Here is a 16,141-nt window from a genome sequence, read left to right as displayed (position 1 = left end):
ATTAAAGCCAAACCATGGTTTCATCAACTTGATTTATATAAAATGTCTAAGGCCAAGCATAAAATTGAAATGACGGGCGTATGGTAGCAGATGCACAGAAGGCTCTTTTTCTGGATAATCTTAATAGCCCTGTAATTCAAATTCTGCCTCCTGGGAAACAGGAAGAGACAGACTAGGCATTTCTGAAACAGGCCCAGGAACAGCAGAGGCTGGCTCCAGGCACACACATGACCTAGAGAGGGGGCTCTTGTCAATCTTATTACCCCCACTTCCAGGTCTACGTTGACCTTTTGGGCCACCCCAACCTCTGGTGTTCAGTGTCTACTGCCCGAAATCCTGTCACCAACTCACCATTCACCCTTCCTAGAGCAATTTACCCAAGAACCTTCCTGAAACCATTAAAATGTAGCTGGTCCAGGTGCCGTATACAGTGGCCTTGCTTTTTAGACATCATAATAAAACCACAGAGGAGTGTGACAGTCTATGGCAGGCCAGCAGAGACATTTTTAAGACCTGTTCATAAGACCAACTTGCAATAGAACTAAGGAACTGAGTAGCAAGACTGTCTCTTTATTGAATTTCAGGCCTCCTCTATATCCCAAACTAAGAAATAGAGGCTCTCAGATCAAAAGATCATTCTTCTTTAGGAGGAAAGGTATATAGAGAATAAGATCATTTTTCTATAATCATCAAGGCAGTAAAACATTTTCTAAAGGAAAAAATTTGTTTTCCTAACCAACTTTGCCAATGATTTTAAAATCTCATATTAAGTAGTTGTCTGTTTCCCCACAGGAGTTCTTGCAGACATAGATAACAAAAGCCAATATAACGTGATTTCGCCTGGCCAGTTTCCAGGCAAAAAGGTTTTAAAACCCTGAAACAGCAAGTCCTTTATTCTGCATTTATCTAAGTTGCAAATGTCACAGAGTGCCAGGAAATAAAGAATATGTCATGGTTCTCCCGGCGTATGTTATGTTATCTTAAGGAAAAGTAAAAGGAAGACAACTCTTGAAATGTAACTTCCTAATTGTATAATAAGAATCCTAGAGAAATATCAGAAAATGTTTTATCAACTGGTCAGTAAACTTTGCTTATAAAATGGGCCCCAGTTGCTGAAATTTGAAACAACCTAGTAGCAGATTAATCCAGCAAAGTCATCATCAATTATATAATGATTATATTTTCTTTTTCCCTTAAATTTTAGGAGACTTTGCTGTACTCTTAAGCTCTGGAATTCCTATTAAGATTGCCATCCTTATGAATTTTCTAAGTGCTCTAACTGCCTTCATAGGACTATACGTTGGCCTCTCTGTATCCACTGATCCATGTGTTCAAAACTGGATCTTAACAGTTACTGCGGGGATGTTCTTATATTTATCCTTGGTGGAAATGGTAAGCTTTGTGGCTTTTCTATGTTGTTTTTCTAAACTCTGAAAATGTAAAACAGAGACAAAGCCATAAAATAGAAGGATAGATGAGAAGAATATATTTAATAATATAAAAGACTAAGGAAATATTCTGTGTAATCCAAGAAAGTAAGCTGTAGGCAGAAGAAACATAATTTGAGATACAGAAAATATTGACATCCTTTTAGTGAAATTAAGTGAAATGAATGAACCCTGTAGAACTGCCAAAGAGTGATCATCAGTTCATTCTGCTCCAGCTTTGCATCTCTACATAATGCTTATCCTTCTAGCTGAGGAAAGCTCTATAAAACAGCTACCTATATTATTTATGCATTGGAAAATAGTTCAACTAAAGTTGTCATTAAATTATTTAGCTGTTTGACTTAATTAACCAACTGTATTTTTAAAAATAATGATTTCAACTTTAAGTTTTACTTACCAAAGGGCTATCATGCTGGTGAAAAGAGAAAGATTATACAATCGAGTCTCTAACATTACAACATGTGTTTCCGAGAGTGGTCCTTGCGGACACTAATGGTAACTCTGTTATCACTTTTCATTCTCTCTAATCTCTTGAAGCTGGAAATTTTTACTTTTTTTTTTTTTCGGCCTCTTAAATTCTGGAATCTGCAAAATAAACCAAATCTTTTTTAAGGTCCCCTTCTATTAGACTTGGTACAACTTAGATGTGTTCATTTAAGTCCTAATATCCTTTCTTCTGTGTTGGAATCATGTACATGATACAGATGAATGAAAGAAATATTTAAGAGTGAAAATCAGTAGAAATCCAATCCAAATGGAAGGAAGATGTGTGGTTACATGAATCCTAGAGCAGAAAAGTAAAATACGCAATCTTGAAGGTAATATGTAGAACAGGACCCTTGTGATTGACTTGTGATAGGGCAAAATCTTGCTATTGTCCTGGAAGTAAGTAAAGAGAAATGTTTCATGAAGAAAAAAATCTGAAAGGCAGGAACCTGCCCTAAAACAACTAGATAACCGTGAATTCTGGAAGTAGAATTCAGTAAGAAGGCTCTTCAAGTAAACACAACCATTTTATTTTATTTTTTTAAATAAATTTTTATTTATTTATGATAGTCACAGAGAGAGAGAGAGAGAGAGGCAGAGACACAGGCAGAGGGAGAAGCAGGCTCCATGCACCGGGAGCCCGAGGTGGGATTTGATCCCGGGTCTCCAGGATCACGCCCTGGGCCAAAGGAAGGCGCCAAACCACTGCGCCACCCAGGGATCCCAACACAACCATTTTAAACCTCAGTTTAAATACTTCTTTTTGGTTGTTTTTCTTAATTCTCCTGAGATTCAGATAGAGGAGGCAAATGCCAAAAGGTACTTCTGTGTTTAGAAATGTTCTTACATATTATTTACGATACTCGGGGAGTTTCCTAATCTTGATGGTGAAGACAGTGCTAGTGGCGCAAGTTCAACCCACCTCTTCTGAGCCCCAATCCTCAAGCCAAGCAAGGTCAGTATGACAATCCTGTGAGCCTTCCACTTTGAGAAATCTGGATTGCTAGCCTTGCATGGTGGCTTCAAAAGAACTCTGTCGCTCATCATTGAATATTGCAAGCTACCTTTTGTTTAAAAACGTCTGTGTATCAGTCCTCAAATTCACTCATGAGTCTCCTGATTTTGTTTTCTGCTGCTAACTTCCTCTTTATGACTCAACTGGGGGCAGCTGCTGTATTCTTTTGAAGTTTATTCTGTTTTCGTTTGTTTGTTTGTTGTTTTTTTAAAGTCTGGATCTCTCTTCAACTATGATGGATGTATATTTATCTAGTTAATGCTTTTTCTTTGTTAGAGAGTCTGATCTCCTGAAACAGACCTGAGGACATTATCAGGAACCATTTTTCACGTAGAACCCTCAGCTAAATACATGATTTTCCCCCTCACTCTTTTCTCCCCTTGGTCTTGTAAGCGTAAGCAATCGCTTGTAAGAAATGTGGAAGATATCCTCTGAGATTCCAACTAGAATGAATCTTGACCTTGTTGCAAATTACTATTGGCCAAGGAAAAACTGGCAGCCTGGCAAGAAGACAGGAAAGAAAATACTCTGGAGTTTCCTGGGGCTACTTCCTATAATCCAGGTCGCCTGCTCTCACGGCCTTTTGAGTAACTTCTAAACAAATAGGACTCTCACAGAGCAGCAACTTTAACCGTTGCTGTGCTCTGGGGCTGTGCCAGAGAAAATAGTTTTTTGTCATTTAAAAGGAAGAAAACAAGGTTTCAAGACTGTAAAACAGCAAAGAAAATAAATGACAGTAACTAAAGAGTAAGGGGGGGGGGATACTCTCATACACTGGTTATTTCCTAAATGCTGGAAATTTACCAGGCACCTTCTAAGCAGGGCTAATGTGAAAAGACTAGCTACATTTTTGTCTTGCTTGTTTGTTTCAAAGAAATTGTGCCGGTTATTTCAAACTCCCAGAAGAAAAAGAACTAGGAGCAAAAAGGGGGCCATTAGCAGCGAAGTCAACAAAGCAGAAAGTCTTCACCAGGGAAATCTGGCAGCCTAAATTCTCCGAAGGGGTATGGCCTTATCCAAGCACACTGACTCTCAGAGGCATTGAATGGTTTCTAAGGGAAGTTTGGAATGAATGCAGGCCTGGGTGGCCAGAGGCAATTCATTCTGTCGTAAAGATCAGTGTGCTAGCCTGGGTTTGCCCCAAGCAGAGGCTAAAACCTTTATTTTTACTTTTTAATTTTTTTTTATTGGAGTTCAATTTGCCAACATATAGCATATCATGCAGTGCTCATCCCACCAAGTGCCCCCCCTCAGTGCCCATCACCCAGTCACCTCATCCCCCCGCCCAACTTCCCTTCCACCACCCCTTGTTCATTTCCCAGAGTTAAGAGTCTCTCATGTTCTGTCTCCCTCTCCGATATTTTCACTCATTTTCTCTCCTTTCCCCCTTTATTCCCTTTCACTATTTTTTATATTCCCCAAATGAGTGAGACCATATAGTGTTTGTCCTTCTCCGAAAGACTTACTTCACTCAGCATCATACCCTCCAGTTCCATCCACGTTGAAGCCAATGGTGAGTATTTGACGTTCCTAATGGCTGAGTAATATTCCATTGTATACATAGACCACATCTTCTTTATCCATTCATCTTTCGATGGACACCAAGGCTCCTTCCACAGTTTGGCTATTGTGGACATTGCTGCTATACACATTGGGTGCAGGTGTCCTGGCGTTTCACTGCATCTGTATCTTTGGGGTAAATCCCCAGCAGTGCTATATGCTGGGTTGTAGGGTAGCTCTATTTTTAACTCTTTAAGGAACCTCCACACAGTTTTCCAGAGTGGCTGCACCAGGTCACATTTCCACCAACAGTGCAAGACCTTTAAAGGCAGATGTGAAGGTGATTCACCCGGGAGGTGATCCCAGGGGCAGGAATAAAGGGCAGGTAGAGTGGAGCAGAAAATGATAAGTCAATAAAATGATGCATTTTTGTTAAGTCGATCTCCGCTCTTGGGGATCTGCCAACAGGACCTTCTGAGGTGGCTCCAACTCCATCGTTCAAAGCCCAGGGCAAGAGAAAGAGGAATGCAGGGTGGGCTGAAGCAAAGTTCTGTGCAAAACTAATCAACACCCCCTCGGAAATGGTCTCTGGACCAGTGGCTGAGCATCAGAGATGAGAGGATATGAGGAGCCACCCTCAGGAGCAGTAGCCAGCCAAAAAGTCAGGAAAGACTTAATGCTTGATAGCTGGTGAATCAGGCTCCAAACCCTATTGGTCTGGAGGCAGTATTTGATATTCAACCATCTTTGTCCTCTGGCACTCAACTTTGATTCCCCTCATCACCTGAGGAGGTAATCTTGGCTGACCCAGAGTTCTCTCCTAGAAGGGCAGCCCAGGTCTTCCCTGCTTTGCCCTGGTTGGGCCATGCTTCCTGCCAGCCCCCTAACTTATGGTAGCCAGTGGCAATTACTCCCACCAGTTTGATAACATCTATCTCTGCTGGTTGATCTATTGGGAGGAGGGGCTCAACCCTACTCATGGGTTCAGGTTCAGTGGAAATGCTCCCTGGTGTGTTTTCAGAAACAAAGATCTGTGATCTGACAGTGCTAAACTTTACAGGAATAGGAAGCACAAATTTTATCAGTGGAAGAGCTAGCAATGATGGTGGACCATTGCTTCATGATTTCTTTTTCTGCTATTTCTCTGACTCCCTTCCTTCTATTCACTTTGCATTAATTTTCTGCTTATTTTCTGCTTTTGTGAAACAGAATGACATATCATTGATTTTAAATCTTATCTTCCTTTATTTTTCTTAAGATTGTATTTATTTATTCATGAGACACACACAGAGAGAAGAAGAGACACAGGTGGAGGGAATGGTAGGCTCCATGCAGGGAGCCCAATGTGGGACTCGATCCTGGGACTGTGGGATCACGCCCAGAGCCAAAGGCAGATGCTCAACTGCTGAGCCACTCAGGTGCCCCAAATCTTTTCTTCTTCTAAATTTAAAGCTGTAAGTTTAAAGCTTTTAAAGCTATGAATTTCCCATAAGCACTGTTTTGCTGAATCCCATGTATTTTAATATTCTGTGCTTCTAATACCAATAACTTTGAAACGTCTTTAAATGTCTCATGTAACTTTTTTCTTATAAAAGTATGGCACCTAATTGCTCAATATTTATAACTTTTAAGAGTAGCTTTTAGTTATTTAATTTAATTCCTTCACTGTTAGAGAAATACTCTATATTATTTTAGTCCTTTGAAATATTTTAAAGTATGTGAATTTTATGGCCCAGTGTATGGTCTATCCTGATAAATGCTCTCATCTCATTTGAAAAGTCCATGAGTTCAGCAGTTGTTGGACATAGAGTTCTGTGAATGTCATTTAAGTCAGACTGGTTGATGGCTTTATTCATATTTTCAAATTCCATACTGATTTTCTTTCTTCACTTGTTCTGTCAATTATGAGGGAGTGATGTTAAAGGACAGACCAATGTTTGTGGGCTTACCTATTTCTTTCTTGGTTTTATCAATTTTGTTTCATGCACGTGAAGCTCTGTTATTGCATGAATGCACATTCAGGGTTGTCATGTCTTCTTGATTGAATTGACACTTTTATCATGTGGAAAGATCCCTCTTTACCTCTAAGAAAACTCTTTATCTTGAAGTTTCCTTTGTCTGATGTTAATGTAGTCACATCTGCTTTTCTGCTTATTGTTTGCACAGGACATCTTTGCCATCCTTTCATCTTCCCCTGTCTGTAGAAAGTAAGTGGTAGGGTCTTGAGAGAGTATTTGAAGTTCTTATAGAACTGTAAGATAATAAACTTGTATTGTTTTAAGCCACTACCTTAGTGGTAATTTGTTAACATCAACCATAGAAAACTAACGTATCCCTACTACTACTCCTTAACTACCAACCCTGGTTTAGATGTGCTTGGGAACAGAGACAGCTATGTAGGACTGTCTCATTCTATTTGAGAACTGGAAGTTCCTTCTAAGAAAAGTCTCAGAACTAAAAAGTCCTATTCACCGTCTCTAAAGTTTACAAACTTTCTCAAATAGAAGGAAGAGACAAGCCCTGGAAGTACTATTTTTCAGCAGTTCGGGTAAGAGGCTTTATTTCTAATAAATAGGATTTATTATTTAAAAAATAAATTAACTCATTTGAAAGAACATAAGAGGCTATGGCATGGGAAGGTTTATTTTGGATCTGAAGCAAGTTTCAGACCTTTAGGCATTTTTCCTAAGGTTTTAGATCCTGCAAAACTGTTTCCATAACAACAAGTCCCTAGAAACCTCCAGGGACTATCACCACAGATGTAAGTAGAGATGTCCCCAGAATCGGCGACAATCAGAACTGGACAAGTGCCCAGGACTCAATACATGAATAGCACCCAAGCTGATAGTGGAGAGGCTGTAACTCTGAGAGGTAGGTAGCAGAGAAGGAAGTGCTGAGCTCACCAGTTCATGCCAAAACAAAATGAAACAAAATGCAGGTGCCCCCTCCATATACACCAAGGCCAACTAATTGAGAATAGACCTTATTTCCAGCCGCCTCCTCTACCAATCTCCCTAATTATGTAGTTCTCTGGATCTCTTTCCCTCCCATCTACACTTTGTTTGTTTGTTTATTTGTTTGTTTGAGGGAATGCTCCTTTAAAACTTCTCTTCCTCTTCCGGATTATTACTAATGTTCTGACTTCACTTACATAATGGGGGAGAAAACTGCAAAATTGAAGAGCAGTCTAGACTACCTTGTGGCTCTATCCTCTGGGAAGTATCTCCTTGGAGTAGTATCACAGCCAGACTTGTGTCTAGAGCATTCTCCAATTTCTAGATATTTTTTCTTGAGTGAAAGGCAGGGTAAAGAGTATTTTGAATCTGACCTCAAGATCCTCTGCTTTTAAAATAAGCCCAAACACACAAAAATAAGATCTATATATTAAACCCAGTCAATAAGTAGGAATTAAGTCAGAGGAAGAGCATCCATTGGCTTCTCTATGTTTATTTAATTCAGCAAATTTAACTAATTCATGATTGTGGATTGGGTGAAAAGGACATAAATTGACTGACAAAACTGTCAACTTTCTAGCAAGGCATCTCATCTTTTCTTAATCACCTGACTACAAAATTAAACTAAAATAGAATCCTATACTTTTAGGATACTGATTCTTTCCCACTTCCCCATTATTCTTTATCTTCCAATTTATTGATTTTGCTGGAGTCTTGCTTTCTCAGAGAAACCTAGATATATCCAATGTAATTCAGTTAAGAATCTACAATCACCAAGTTGGTTCTGGTAAGAGTCATTTCTCCCTCCAAAAAAACTATTAAGCTATCTTTTCTTTGAAGTTTGATAGTAGCAAGGTGTGATACCCTTTAAACAATATGCATCTATATAGAAAGCAGATATTTTATTTGGAAGATAAAAATTACTTGATATACATATTTGCTTTCAACACATATTGTACTGAAATCAATGAGTGCAACTGACATCATTTAAAATACTCTTTCTGTGGGGGGAAAATGACAAGCATTTAAAAACCGTTTCAGGCAGCAAAATTAATGTAATTTAACATTCACAATTATTTCTTCACAATAGCAAGAAGTATGAATCATACCAACAATTTTGAAAGATTTTTATTCTCTTTCTCTATAAATCTTTCAAGCTCTATGCTTAGATATTTTCTACTGAGAAAATGGTTAATAGACCCAATTTGATCAATGTTGAACCCTGTGATTTCAAAAAACTTGACCACCAGAAACAATTGTATTTTTCTGCTCCTTGCATTTTTTTCTCTTCTAACCAGGCTCTCAAACCATGTGCATGCATATACATCTTCCAAAGTAATCCATTTCTTAGGAAAATATTAAAGATGGCTAATGACTCTCTTTCCTGAGCTATGCAATTAAGAATTTGCCTAACTAAATCACTTCCCCTAAGAAAAAAATGGAGACATGAACTGTTAAATCCAAGTTAAAAGAAAATAACATCCTTGTCTCTCTGAGTTGTATGTGACATTGTGGTCTTTGTCTTACAACTCAGTTTTCAAAACAGGAGATTTTATTTTCTGATGTAAATGGCTCCATAAATTCCCTTGGAAAGATAAGATCAGGAAATCAGAAGTCTACAGTATCCTGTACCTGAATATTTAAATAAAATATCTAATGCTGCATGTTAAAAAAATAACCTTATGATAAGCCTCCTCTTTGGTACCTTCACTTCGGTGATCCCAAGTACAGAAGCTTGTGATCCTTGCTTTCTTTCTTGCAAGAGAAAATTAAAACTGCTCTATTAAGTTGTTTTGTGAAAAGAGCTTCTAATTTAAAAAGACAAATTCGGGGATCCCTGGGTGGCTCAGTGGTTTAGCGCCTACCTTTGGCCCAGGCACAATCCTGGAGTCCTGGGATCGAGTCCCATGTCGGGCTCCAGGCATGGAGCCTGCTTTTCCTTCCTCCTGTGTCTCTGCCTCTCTCTCTCTCTCTCTCTCTCTCTATCATGAATAAATAAATAAATCTTTTAAAAAAATAAAATAATTAAAAAGACAAATTCAAAAAAGGACTTGCGTCAACGGGAACAAATCTCCCAATTTTAGGAGATGGTCAAGTAAACATAATGATCTTTGTTGAGAGTGTTACTATTAGTAATCAAATATGATGCTAAAATAGAACACACATTTTTTTGTCATATAGAATCTGTGAATTTTATTTCAAGACAGTATTATTATTCTGGCAACTGCTTTTACCCCCATGGAATTTCTAATTCCAGTACAATTAACATACAGTGTCCTGTCAGTTTCAGATGTACAATATAGTGATGCAACAATTCTATACATTACTTAGTGCTCATCTTGATAAGTCTACTTTTTAATCCCCTTCACCTGTTTCACCCATCCCTCCCCACTCATTTCCCCTTTGGTGACCATCAGTTTGTTCTCTCTGTTTAAGAGTCTGTTTTTTTGTTTGTCTCTCTTTTTTGTTGTTTATTGATTTTGTTTCTTAAATGCCGCATATGAGTGAAATCCTATTTGTCTCTAACTTATTTCTCTCAGCATTATACCCTCTAGGATCCATCCATGGTGTTGCAAATGACAAGATTTCATTCTTTTTTATGGTTGAGTGATATTCCAGTGTGTGTGGTGTGTATGTTATGTGTGTATATATATATGTTGTGTATATATATAACATATATATACATATATATGTTGTGTGTTTATATATATACACAACACACACACACATACTACATCTTCTTTATCCATTCATCTATTGATGGATGAGCTGCTTCCATAATTTGATGATTGTAAATAATGCTGCAATAAACATAGGGGTGTATATATCTTTTTGAATTAATGTTTTCACATTCTTTGGGTAAATACTCTGTAGTGGAATTACTGGATCATATGGTAATTCTATTTTTAATTTTTTGAGGACCTTTCATACTGATTTCCCGGGTGGCTGTACCAGTTTACTCCCACCAACAGTGCGCAACGGTTCCTTTTTCTTCACATCCTCACCAACACTTGTTGTTTCTTATGTTTGTGATTTTAGCCATTCTAGTGTGAGATGATACCTCACTGTGGTTTTGATTTACATTTCCCTGATGATGAGGTATCTGTTGGCCATCTGGATGTCTTCCTCAGAAAAATGTCTGTTCATGTATTCTGCCCATAAAATAGAACATACTTCTAACCTTCTCCTTTAAATTGCTGTCAAAAGAAATGACTAAGAAAACGAATTCAATAAAACAAAACAAAACAAAAAGGAAACATATAATAGACAAAAGGATAGATTAGGTTGAAACATCAAACTTTTATTGAATTTAAGTTTTTGGAAATTGTTAGAAGCAAGAATTGATAGAATGTTTTTCAGCAAATATTCTAAGGAAAATTTTCATTCTCCAGGATATTGCAGAAAGAGAAATCTAGTAGGACCTTCTTGAGATTTTGCAGCTGGTAAAACCTCATTCTATGGATAAGCAACCTTCCCTAACTAGTTACAGCCAGAGAAACAGCCAGGTTCCTTCAAGGAAAGGAGACATAGACTTCTCTCCATCATGTAATAGCTGACAATCACAAAGAAATTTGAAGTAGTCCACACTGCAAACTAAAAAAGGGGATTCTAATCCTCTATAATTGGATTATTTTACGGGTTAATTGTCTGAATCCATTTGGGCTCCTATAATAAAAAAACATAAAACATACACTGGGTGGTTTATTTTTTTTTTTTTCTTTTTCTTTCTCCCCCGTCCCCCGGGTAGTTTAAACATTTATTCTCACAATTCTGGAGGCGGGGAAGTCTAAGATCCAGGTGCTGGCAGATTTGGTATCTGGTGAGGAACTTCTTCCTGATTTTCAGATAGATGGCTGTCCTGCTGTGTCCTCACACGGTAGAGCTTGGAGAGAAGCAAACTCAGGACTCTGATAAGGGTACTCATTCCATTCAGGAGGGCTTCATTCTCATGACCTCATCTAAAGCCACACCTCCTAATACCATCACACTGGGGCATAGGGTTTCAACATGCACATTTGAAGGGAAGGAAAACATTCAGTCCTTAATATCTATGCTCCAGGACTTTGAGATCTAAACATACCACATGATTCTCATTGCAAAGTGATGATAATGAATCCTTACCAGGCAGTGAATGACAACTCTTCTTATTAAATGCTACTTATTTTATTTTTTATTTATTTTTATTTTTTAAAGATTTTATTTATTTATTCATGACAGACACACAGAGAAAGAGAGGCAGAGACACAGGCAGAGGGAGAAGCAGGCTCCATGCAGGGAACCCAACGTGGGACTCAGTCCCGGGTCTCCAGGATCACACCCAGGGCTGAAGGTGGCGCTAAACCGCTGAGCCACTGGGGCTGCCCTAAATGCTTATTCTAATATTATAAGCTAAAGAGTTAATCAAAGCATTCCTTGTGTGTGTCTGCATGTGTGTATGTGTGTTTGCATGTATGTGGTGTTAATTTTGGTAAAATACATATAATGTGAAATTTACCATTTTAACCATTTGAGGTGTATAATTTAATGGCATTAAGTATATTCACATTGTTGTGCAATCATCACCACTATCCATTTATATAACTTCTTTCACCTTCCCAAACTGAAACTCCATACTCATTAAATACTAACTCCCTATTCTCCTTGCCCCTACTCTCTGGCAACCACCTTTTTACTTTGTCTCTATGAATTTGGCTACTCAAGGGACCTCTTTTAGGTGGAATCATAGAGTTTTGGTCATTTTGTGACTAGTTTCTTTAGCTTAGCATAAAGTTTACAAGGTTCATTCATGTCAGCATGTGTCAGAATTTTTCCCTTTTAAATGCTGAATAATATTCCACTGTATGTGCACACACACATTTTGCTGATGCATTTATCCATCAATGGACATTGAGTTGCTGAATCATATAGTAATTCTAATTTTAATTACTTGTTTTCCATAATGGCTGCATCATTTTACCCTCTCAGTGTCTCTGCATCATCACCAATACTTGTTATATTCTATCATTCTGAAAATAACAATCCTAATGGATGTCAAGTGGTATCTCGTCTTCGTTTGTATTTCCTGAATGAGAAGTGATGTTCCTCAGCATCTTTTCAGTGCTTATTGACCATTTGAATATTTTCTTTGGAAAAATGTGTTTTCAAGTCCTTTGATCATTTTGTTTCGATTTTTGTGTGAATGTGAGTTGTAGGAGTTCTTTACATACTCTGGATATTAACCTCTTATCAGATGTGTGATTTACAGATACTTCTTCCTTTCCATGTTGCCCTTTCACTCTGTTTATAATGTCCTTTGGTGTATAAAAGCTTTAGATGTTAGTAAAATCAAATTTAATCTATTTTTATAATGTTTTCTTCCCTGAGTTTTAAGCAATGTACTTAAGAAATCATTGCCAAATCCAATGTTATAAAGATTTCTGCCTATGTTTTCTTCTAAAGGTTTTATAGTTTTAGATCTTACATTTAGGTCTTTGATCCATTTTGAGTGAACTTTTGTATATGGTATAACTAAGAGTCCAAATTCATTCTTTTGCATGTAGATATCCAATTTTCCCAATACCATAAGTTGAAAGGGCTGTTCTTTCCCTACCAAATTATCTTGGCACTCCTGCCAAAATCAATTGCCTGTGTTTGCAAATGTATTGCATTCCATTGGTCTATATGTCTGCCTTTATGCTAGGACCACATTCTTAATTATTGAAGTTTTGAAGTTAAATTTGAAATCAGAAAGTGTGAGACCTCCAACTTTGTCCATTTTCAAATTTGTTTTGGGTATTTGATGCCCTTGAGATCTTTAAAATAATTTTAAGATATATTTTTCTATTTCTGTAAAAATATCATTAAGAATTTGATAGGAATTGCATTAAATCTGTCAATCACCTTACCTAATATTGATATCTAAGCAATATTAAGCCTTTTAATCCATGAACATGGGATGTCTTTTCCTTTATTTGTACCTTCTTGGTTAAATTTATTCCTTAGTATTTTATTCTTTTGATGCTATTGCAGATGGAATAGTTTTCTTAATATCCTTCCTTTTCAAAATGTTCATTATTCGTGTATAGAAACACAGCAGATTTTTGTGATGATTTTGTATCTGAATTTTAAATTGCATTTTAACATCTCAGAAGTAAAAAAAGGTATTAGCACTGGGTTAACAAATTATTATTAGAAGGACATGTTTAATAAGCAGTATATTTTAATGTAATGTTACAGTGAATACAATTGTTTAAATTAAAGACATTTACAAGTCAAAAGAAGTCCATCATTAACCACATGAGCTCATTTCTCTTGTTTTTTTTTTAATCACCAGAAAAGAAATCTGTGTTTATTCATATTGTTTCTCTTTTCCTTCAATTTTAAGTTACATGAATAGATAAACATGCATTGATGAGAATAAATAAATAAATATTTTTTCTTAAAGTTACAAGGGACAATGTTTTCTTAAATTCTTAATGAAGACCGTATGACAAATTTGATCCTTGTGTGATTTTTCATTTACTAAAGTAACTTCCTTGTTAAATCTATGAGGTCTGTGACAGTGAATGCCAGATACAATCTTGTTTACTTATCAACACTAACATCAGTTGTTTACACTTCAGTTCATCTGAAGTTTATTGAATGCATAAGATGATCACTGCTATGAAGAAACAGCCTATGTATGGCTTTATGTTGTCAACAGTCTCAAAGAAAAGCAATAAGGTCATGTGATTGTTTCTGCGGTTGAATACTTACTAAAATGAGTAAGTTGGTCAGCTAACAGATGAAAGACGAAAGACAAACACAAATCAGTCCACCTATTTTTATTGGATATATAAAGGCCAACAGTCTAATTTCTCCATTTTTCAGCAAGTTGTGATTTCATGGATGACTTCTTCAGAAAATTTTCTTGGAGACAGTGTATGTATAAAGAATCATATAGACTGAGTGTTAGGCTTTGCAAACAGTGGGTGAAATTTGGGTGTTATTAAGAACTATAATAAACCTATCTACCTATTCAATGGACAAACTCCTACATGTCTCTCTGTAATCATTTTTTCGATAATATGTTATTAATGAATAATTATCAAATGACCCTTCAGAAAAGCAAAAGAAAAATAAATTGATTGCCTTATTAACATTGTTGTAAATATGTGGATGAGTGAATATTCAAAAGCTAATTTTTTTCTCATGCGTTGGACAATATACAAATGTTCCAGTGCTTCTTTGTAGCAATGATGATCATTTGGGAAAAAAAAAATCTAGATATATTAGTAGCTTAAGACTGTGGAAAATATTTGGAAAAAAAATCCTTCTGTTCTGAGTCTAAATAGAAGACTTTGAAATGGCACTATCTAGTTTGACCTAAGCCAGTAAACAATCCAGTAACTCAAAATATGCTTTAGTTTTTTCTTTTCCTTTTTTTACTATTTTTAGAATAATAGGAATGTGTGGGTGGAACAGAAGAAATACAACATGATACATAACCATTATAATTCTTCTCCCAGTAGGCCTATACCTCCAGCTAAGAGTGTTTCTTTAATTTATGTAATGACTGGGGAGCCTGGGTGGCTCAGTTGGTTAAGCTTCTAACTTGGGCTCAGATCATGATCTCAGGGTCCTGCGATTGAGCCCTGCTTTGGGCTCCCTGCTCAGTGAGGAAGCTGCTTCTCCCTCTGCCCCTCCCCAGACTTGTGCTCTCTCTTGTTTTCTCTCTCAAATAAATAAAACCTTTTTAAAAATTTATCTAGTGACTTAGATAATCAGCCTTTCTTTTTTTTATTTATTTCTTTTTTTTTTTTTTTTTTTTTTTTTTTTTGGTCTGTACCATCAGCAGTAGTGGCCACTGCCCATGTGTGGCTGTCTCATCAAACACTTGAAATGTGTTTGTTTGTTACTGTAACTGGGATATGGATTTTTTTTTTAATTTAGAAAAACCTATTTTTTAGAGGAGTTTAAAGTTGAGTAGAAAATACAGAAAATTCCCAAGTGACATCTGACCTACACATGCATACCTTCACCCACTCTCAACATCCCACACCACAGAGGTACATTTGTTATCATTGATGAAACTATATTGATATATTATCACCTAAAGTCTGTAGTTTACATTTGGATTCCTGTGTGGTGTGGTGCATTCTATGGGTTTTGGCAAATGACACGTATCCACCCTTGTCATATATAGAATATTTCCCCTGCACTAAAAATCCTCTGTGTTCCGCCTCTTCATTCCTCCTTTTCCATTAACCCCTAGAAACCACTAATCTTTCTTTTTTTAAATCTCTGTAGTTTTGCCTTTTCCAGACTGAAATGTAGTTGGAATTGTACAATATGTACCTTTTGAAATTGGCTTCTTTCCCTTAGTAATATACTTTAAGATTCCTCCAGATTGTTTCATGGCTTGATAGCTCATTTCTTTTTTAGCACTAAATACCATTGTCTGGATGTACCACGGTGCGTTTATCCATTCTCCTACTGAAGAACATCTTGGCTGCTTCCAGGTTTTGGCAATTATGAATGAACCTGCTATAAATATTCATGTGCAGGTTTTTGTATGAACCTAAGTTTTCTGTATATTTAGGAAAATATCAAAGAAGTATAATCACTGGATAGTATGATAAGAATATGTCTAGTTTTTCTTTTAAGCTTTTTAATTTATTTATTCCTCAATCCAGGACCCTGTCAAAGGCAGACGCTCAACCACTGAGGTGTCCAGGTGTCCCAAGAATACATCTAGTTTTATAAAAGATTTCCAAATG

General features: G+C 36.8%; 1 protein-coding gene across 3 annotated transcripts in view; it reads left to right on the top strand.

The window, feature by feature from the left end:
* The window catches only part of SLC39A12 (solute carrier family 39 member 12), a 73,501-nt gene that overhangs the window by 43,736 nt on the left and 13,624 nt on the right, over positions 1 to 16,141 (top strand). For all 3 annotated transcript variants that reach the window (XM_038529982.1, XM_038529981.1, XM_038529980.1), the window contains one exon: positions 1,205 to 1,392. In XM_038529982.1, the coding sequence (XP_038385910.1) occupies positions 1,205 to 1,392 (188 nt within the window). The remainder of the gene's footprint in view (positions 1 to 1,204; positions 1,393 to 16,141) is intronic.

The sequence above is a fragment of the Canis lupus genome, chromosome 2 (genome assembly GCF_011100685.1).
Source record: "Canis lupus familiaris isolate Mischka breed German Shepherd chromosome 2, alternate assembly UU_Cfam_GSD_1.0, whole genome shotgun sequence".
In the NCBI taxonomy this organism is placed as follows: domain Eukaryota; kingdom Metazoa; phylum Chordata; class Mammalia; order Carnivora; family Canidae; genus Canis; species Canis lupus.
The sequence above is the reverse complement of the archived record's forward strand: the minus strand, read 5'-3'. Positions and strand labels throughout refer to the sequence as shown.